The following is a 7,674-nucleotide window of genomic DNA, read 5'->3' as shown; positions in this document are numbered from 1 at the left end:
GCCTGACCGGGCCGGCCCCACGGCTAACACTGAAGTCTGCGACCGTCTCCGACTCTGGCACGGTTACCGACACGGCAACAGGGCCCCAGGAGCCTCCCCCAGGTTCTGTGGGGGCAGGCAGGGCGCCGAGCGCCTACCACAGGCGGGGCCGCCCAACAGTCGTCCGCGCGCCCCGCGCCCCGCCCTCACCGCCCCCTATAGGCGGAGCGCGGGGCCGACCCGCGCCGCGGCCAATCAGCGCGCAGGGGCCGCGGAGGATTGTGGGGCGGGCAGTCCTAGCGGCCGCGGGCCGCGCCGCAGAGCGGCGGCGGGAGAACTACCTTTCCCGGCGCGCCCCGCGGCCGACGCGGGGCTGTGACCCGGCGGCGGCCGAGGGGCGGGAGGCAGCCGCTGCGCCAGGCCCGGCAGGAAGGCGGCTGAGGGGCCTGGACACCCGCCCCGGCGGCGCGGCGATGAGCTCGGCCAGGGAGTCCCAGGCCCACCACGGCCTCAAGCGGGCGGCCTCCCCCGATGTAAACGGGCAGCGGGGCGGCTGCGCGGGAGGAATGGGGGGGGGGAGGGAGGGAAGGAGGCCGCGGCGGGGCCCGGCCGCGCGGCCGCCACGGAGCGGCGCGAGGGGCCCGCGGCCTCCCGGCCCGGCCCGAGCCGCGGCGGCCGGCGGCGACGTCACGGGGGGGCGGGGGCGCGGCGGGGGGGCGCGGCGCGCGGTGACGGTGCGGTGCCGGCAGGGCTCGAGCAGCTGGGAGGCGGCGGACCTGGGCAACGAGGAGCGGAAGCAGAAATTCCTGCGGCTCATGGGAGCGGGCAAGGTGAGGCCTCCCGCGGGGCGCCGGCGCCGCGGTAATGCGGCAGCCCCCCCCCCCCCCCCCCCGAGCCCGCCTGTTCCCGGGCCCCTCGGTGAAACGCGGCCTCGGAGCGTGCGGAAGGGCCGGTCACGAAATAACCCCCCCCCCCCGGGATCCCACGCGAGGTCTTGTCGCTTCAGAAATTGTTAAAAGTAATAGCAGATTGCTCCTCGAGAGCAAATAGCAAACCTAACTAAAAATAACCGATGTCCGGATTATCTAAAGAGAAAATGCTCCAAATCGATTCTTGTGCTACGCTTTCTGCATAAAATTCTGCAAAATTAATAAAATAAAACTTAATGGTATTTTTTCCTTGTACAAAATGGAGCTTTAATATTGAAAGTGTACCTAGGTCATCTTCAAGAGGAAAAACAATTTTACTTGTATCAGTTTGTTGCTTGAATATTCTGAGTTAAAATACTGTATTAAAAGGTTTGAAGCTAAAAGCTTTCTAGCAGATAGAAATACAACACTGTATTAAAACATCCCACTACCACCAATTGTAACTTCTGCTTGGGTACTTAATGCAGCTAGCCCTGTTATGGCGGTTCTTGCCTCTAGGGATACATTTGAAAGCCCCGCAACGATGTAGCCAATATAGAGATCAGCAGCATGGAGGTCTTGCCTCATACTGTGAGCAGTCTGTAAATGGGGTCGTACATGTGCAAGATGCAGAGGCTGAACTATTGCATAGTATTAGAGAAATAGACCAAAAGGGTAAACTGTCATAACCTAAATTCACATGCTTATACGCTGTTGTATAGTGTAGCTTTTATATCAGCTGATCACCGTTCTTTCTTATTTGGCCGACATACCCAGCATGGTTTGATGTCTTTCTCTTTGGAGTGGCAAGAAACAGGAAAGAAAACAGAACCGGCTTTGGGGGTGCGGGAAGAGTAAAGAATATCTAGTGGTTGGGGTTTCTTTTTCCAAATAATTCAATAAAAGATAAAGGTGAAGGGAGCTTCATCAATAGACCACAGTTAGCTATTAAAACTTACTGTCTTACAGTTGGTTGTCAAGGTTTGACAGCAGACCTTTTCTGTTCGAGATTTCCAGAATGTTGGCAGAGCTGTCAGTGCACCCTAAAGCTCCAAAACAAACTGCGTTTTCTTTTAGAAAGAACATACTGGCCGCCTTGTTATCGGAGACCACAGATCAACCTCTCACTTCAGGACAGGTCAGTTTATCCAATAGCTGATACAAAGCTGGAAATCGAACACTTATTTAGGAACATCTCAGTACTTTGAGCTTCATAGATATTGCAGGGAAGGATTTCAAGATTTTTGGCTGAAGACAGGTCAGGTTATGTAGTTGTAAAAGTGCCTAATTCCTCTCGTTAGACTACTGACAAACAGGCATCTCTAATTGCTTTTACTTGCCTTCCAGGTTCAGCAAAGTACTTCTGGCAGTCAGCTAAATTTGTGAGCAAATGCTTTGCAAATTAGGGCCTATACCTCCTCAGTCTTACTCTGCTAATGAACTAAGAAAGTAAAATTTTATTGCTATTGGTACCTAGGAGCATTATGCTGCATCTTCATTGCTGCCAAGTATATCCATCCAGACCTCTAACATCAATAACATCAATGTACATGAGAAAGAACAAGGTTGATTCCCCCCACCCTGCCCCAAACCTCCTCTTGAATACTTATTGAATAGATAAAGATCTCTGCCCTACAGCAACAGGATAGAAGAGAAAAATATCTGCAAAGTTATCTTGGCAATTAGCAGTAAGTTGATGTCACATAACATACGACCATGATAACTAATTTCTTATCAAGTTTGCTCAGGTAGTAAGTCAAAGTACACTAAACTCAAACGGGGCCTTGACTATTAGAGAGAAGCTTTGATAAAGCTGTAAAGAATAGTAACTGTCAGGGTTCCAGAAAACCTCTTTTCCCAATATGCTCCACTGATAACTTTTCAGCTGGAAGGAAAAAAAAAAATTACTATCATACCAGAGCAAAACCCCAAAAGAAGCCTGAGGATCATTTCCAGGTTCTGTCAGCTGCTGAGTGACTCAGAATCACTTCCCTGTACCTGAATTTTCTAGAAAGGAGATGCTGTTTCCTCTAAAGAGTCATAAATATTCTGTACTGCTTTACTACTAGCAAAAAGTTAAGATGCTGCTTTTTCAGCAGCAGAATACCAGAACAATTGTTTTCTTAATACTTTTCCTTCCCTTTTCCAACATGTTTTTGTCCTTCTACAGTAACACACAGCTCTAATTTCCATTGAGCAAACATTAATTTGCAATACAAGCTTTTCATTTTACAAAGGTACAAATTAAAAGTTAGTGTTGTAAGCCTATGGGGGGAAAACTAGAGGTTCCTACCTTTGACAAGGTCAGGGAATTCTCAACTATTTTAAGACCATATTTTCCTCCATTAAAAATAATGCTCCTTTATTTACTTACTGAAGTAAGTAGCAATAAAGGGCCTGTCAAATTAGCTGATGCTGTGCTAACTAGACATGCAAATTAGTTTTCCTGCTAATTCCTAAAGATAGACAAAAGTAAAGAGCTGTAGCCACTGTTCCTGAAAATTCAGGATGCATAAAATAGTCCCAGTTACAGCTCTAAAACAAGAATGGCAATATTGTCCTGACTTCTGCTGCTAATCATGGTTTAGAGCGTGTGTTATACAGTGAAGGTCAGAAGCTGCTTCTTTGCTGTGACATGTTGCAGCACTGGCAGGAAGCATAGAAAAGTCATAATACTTCTGTTTGCCTTGTTTAGCAGAGAATATACCATGCATAGTACATCTATCTGAATGTGTCAGGTGTTAGTAACTTACTGTCCTGTCTTTGTATCAAAGCAATTTTACTTGCACACTTGATAAGATTGCCTATAAATCTGGTGGTTTGTATATAATTACAATAGTCAACTCAATAGTTTCTAAGGGGGCTAAATTTAAATTCTTTCACATATATAGTGATAGACTTTGAAAGTCTGATGACTGTGTGTAATTGGATATCTTTGTTGATTTGAATGAACCATAACCAAAGTACACTGGACATGCAGGGGAAGAAGACAAGAAAATGAATGAAGAACTAGAGTCTCAGTACCAACAAAGCATGGACAGCACGATGTCTGGACGAAACCGGCGCCATTGCGGACTTGGTTTCAGTGAGGTAGTAAGTTGTTTATCCCCTTAACAATTTGTCTCTTGCTTCACTAGGACAAAATGATACATGGTTTAAAGGTCTCATGACCATGAGTAGTAGCAAGCTTAGGCAATTTAGGTTAAAGGACAAACCTGCTGCATTCACTTGATCCCTACTTGTGTACATTGTGGTAGCTATTTAAATGCCCTGAAATGATTGATGTTTCTCATTGTTCAGAGAAGTGATATGACATGCTTAATGCTCCAGAGTAGTCAAGACAGATTAGGACAGAAAGTGACAAATCTATTAAATGAGGGTGTTGCCAGGGAATACATGAGAAGGCAGGGTGACCACCTACACTGTCATTGAGAGCTAATTAATCTGTTTTAGCTTGTTGTTGCTGTGATGCATATACCTCTCTATACCCGCTTACTTTTCAGGACAATAGAGGGGGACAGACAAGGGAAACTAGCTGTACAAAGAGCTGAAATTCTTCAGTGAGTTGACACCTGACTGGTCATGTAGTTACAAGGTATTCTAGATGGATGTGCAGGAAGAGAAGTGTGAGGGAAAGCAACAGAATGTGGTTATTGGGAAGCTACTTTATCTGCAAATGGAAAGGTGCAGTAATGAATTTTTTGCTGTTATCACTAACCACCGTGTAAAACATTTAGCTAATGTTTCCAGACTGAGTAAAACAACCTGTGCAGTGCCGGGAACTTGTAGTATTATGAACGCAGAGGCTTTGTTGTTTAGGGGCATGAACAAAAATCCATTTCAGGGCTGTCCTTGTTAGCAGCAACATCACTGGATGACTCTTCAGCATTCCAAACACTGCACTGTAATGCTGTGTGCTAGACTTATTTTCAAAGATTAGTCACAAATTTGAATTTTTGAAGATCTGGCACTTAGTTTCAGTATGTTTCACTCTGTGAAAAATATTCAAGTGACATGTCATATATCGTGTCCACCAAAGTAAAGAATTACTGAACTGATGGATTCTGAAACTCTACAAATTCATTTAATAGTGTCTTCAGGATTTCTGTTGCAACTGAATGAAGATGTGCCTGATGAATCCATGGATGTTATGTCTGGTACTATTAATCACTCCAACGGAATTGTTTTGTGTCTAATAATTTGCATCAAAGATCTGTGTTTAACAATGCATCCCACTTAATATTAAAATGAAAGGAGCCATTAAGCAAAACATTCTCACTGGACACTAAAAAAGATGGAGTTGCCAGGAAATAATGGTTTATCTATCTCATAATCTGAATTTCTAGTTTCAGGAGGGTGAAGAACAAGAAGATGCAGCTGGAGACTCCTCTGAACATGAGAGTTCAGAGGACTCTGAAAGTGGCTCTGAGTCAGAGCAAGAGGAATCTGCAGAAGAACTACAAGCTGCTGAAAAACATGAGGAAGCTGAGGTTCCGGAAAACAAAAAAGAAGCAAAAAGCAATTATAAAATGATGTTTGTTAAAGCCAGTGGTTCATAACTGCAGATGTAATAGCTTTGCATTTAAAGTACAGTAAGCCTTATTGTTACAGTGCAAAGTGAAGGACTGCTACAGCACAAATCTTTGTATTATGATTTTAAAAGACCCTGTTAGATGACAAAAAGTAGTATTTGCTTTCAGTTGCCATGGATAACATTTTTATGGGCACAGTGGTATTCCTGTTTTTTGTAAAGTGTATAAAGTACTGGATGAAGAAATAAATTCTTTTTGTTCCTGCCCTATCTCTATGATGTTATCTAAACTATCCATCCCCTTATTCCATGCCAGATCTTGTTAGTGGTTTCTTTAATGAGTACCCTAGTCTTGAATTTTTAAATATAAGATTACATGTTAATTACTGGATGTTGTATTAGTTATAAAATACCAGTATCAACTCTATTCTGTGTTGTACTATAGCTTTAAACAATGATTCTATCTATAAATGCTAGTCTTGACAGGGCTAACAACAGAAATCACTCAGTTAGTGATGATATTAATCACTGTATTCATCTGAAGTCCTACAGCAGTTGTATGGGAAAGGTGGTTTCAGAAATACATAATACAACAGAAGATTCTAGTTGCTTCTTTGAGTTTGTTATAGTACAAAGAGGGATGAGGACTGTGCACTGAGTGTAAGCTATAGCTCTTCATACTTTTCACTAGAAAAGAGTGATTTTTGAATTACTGGCTCTTGGGTGCAGCACTGAGTTGTTTTTAATAACTCCTCCTGAAGAAACTAGTTTTCTTTGACAGAAAAATATACTTTGATAATGAAAAAGATATACAAATCATTTAGATTTTTTAAAAATAAGATACAGAGTTAAGTGTGCAAGCCCTTCTTCCTTTCCTCACCACAGATGCACCAATTGGATGTCTGGAATGTATTACTAAGAAAGGTTCCACCTCTCAAGTGAAGTTTATTTGCTTAAAAAGTCAGGAGTTCTAATAACTCCTTCCAGCAAGGATTAAATACGTCCACTTCTTCCACAAATTTATAGGTTATCACTGTAGTGAAGCAACTAATAAAATATCGAAACTTTTTAGACTTTGCTGCTGCTTAGCGCAGACAGATCAATTGCCTCTCCTTGCTGAGAGGACAGAACGTCAAATCTGTACCTCAAGTACAACCTCATTCCTCCACAACAGTGTTTTAAGAAGCATTACAGACACTTGTGAGGGATCTTCCATTTCTGTATACAATTTATGATATGTCGATAACATCTGCAAGTCAGCTTACGTGAAAGCAGCAGTATGTACTATCATTGTAAAGACTTACTGGACGTAAACATTGCAACATCAGTTATGGGGGGGGACTTGAAGTAAGTTACGTTTTGGAAAAAATAAAAGCAGTATCATTTTAAATAAAATCTGACTGTAGATTTTGATTAAGGTAATCCACTCTTCTATATTTATGTTTAATATAATTTTTTTCAAAATAATTAAGCTGGTTTTCTTTAAGAACCACCTTACAACAGACACTGAAGTTTAGTCATTTGTACTTGACTCATGGATTTTTTTTGTTTTCCTAGTATTCCAGACCTCTAATACATAGATTAAAAACTCTATTGTTCTTGTATGAACTGAAGAAAAAAAACTTCGCGATGGTTTACAAAAGCTACTCTACCTCCAGGAAAATGAAGCTAATACTTAAAAGCACGAAAGCTGAAGAATGGATAGTCTCATTCAAAAACAGGCTTTGGATTCATGGTAAGTCTCTTTGAGAGTATTTATTTTGAGGACAACAATTTTGGTAAAAGCCTTCCATACCTTCAAGATGTGGCTTTAGCTAAGGCCTGAAATAAGGGTGATGTGAAATCTGCAGAAGACCTCAGTGAGTACAAGTATAAGAATACCTGTGTTATCACTAAATATTTGGCAATTTTTTTCAAATTTAGATTTTTTTAAAAACTTTTTTAAACCTTTAAAAAAAATTTTTTAAACCTTATTGGAGAACAAGGTTATCTGTCAAGAATGCTAATTCAAACCAGGCCCATTCCTTGAGGACAGAATGAGACAGCATTGACCTAGGTCAAGCTGTTCAGTCTCTTTCCCATCCCCTCATCCCCCCAAATTTTATACTCTAATTGTTGATAATCGGGGGGGGGGGAGGGGAGTCAAGATGATTAGCTTTCCTAATGGACAGATCAGTTTTCTCCTATTTAGATGATCTAGCTACACTTATATCAGCATTTCATAGTTAAATTCTTTTAGACATGACTGCTGGTTTA

The 7,674-nt window shown here is 42.4% G+C and overlaps 1 protein-coding gene across 2 annotated transcripts; it reads left to right on the top strand.

Moving 5' to 3' along the window:
- Nucleotides 1–352: 352 nt before the first annotated feature.
- Nucleotides 353–6,023, top strand: C4H11orf58 (chromosome 4 C11orf58 homolog). 2 transcript variants are annotated; one of them, XM_067296065.1, is made up of 5 exons: nt 353–512; nt 729–809; nt 1,965–2,025; nt 3,868–3,980; nt 5,234–6,023. In XM_067296065.1, exons 1-5 carry the CDS (start codon nt 453–455, stop codon nt 5,444–5,446), a joined length of 528 nt encoding a protein of 175 aa, XP_067152166.1. In that variant the 5' UTR covers nt 353–452; the 3' UTR covers nt 5,447–6,023. The 2 variants fall into 2 exon arrangements, with proteins under 2 accessions (XP_067152166.1, XP_067152167.1); XM_067296066.1 differs by having other exon boundaries at nt 357–512; nt 3,868–3,977.
- Nucleotides 6,024–7,674: the final 1,651 nt, after the last annotated feature.

Source organism: Apteryx mantelli, chromosome 4 (assembly GCF_036417845.1).
Source record: "Apteryx mantelli isolate bAptMan1 chromosome 4, bAptMan1.hap1, whole genome shotgun sequence".
Classification (NCBI taxonomy): domain Eukaryota; kingdom Metazoa; phylum Chordata; class Aves; order Apterygiformes; family Apterygidae; genus Apteryx; species Apteryx mantelli.
The sequence above is the reverse complement of the archived record's forward strand: the minus strand, read 5'-3'. Positions and strand labels throughout refer to the sequence as shown.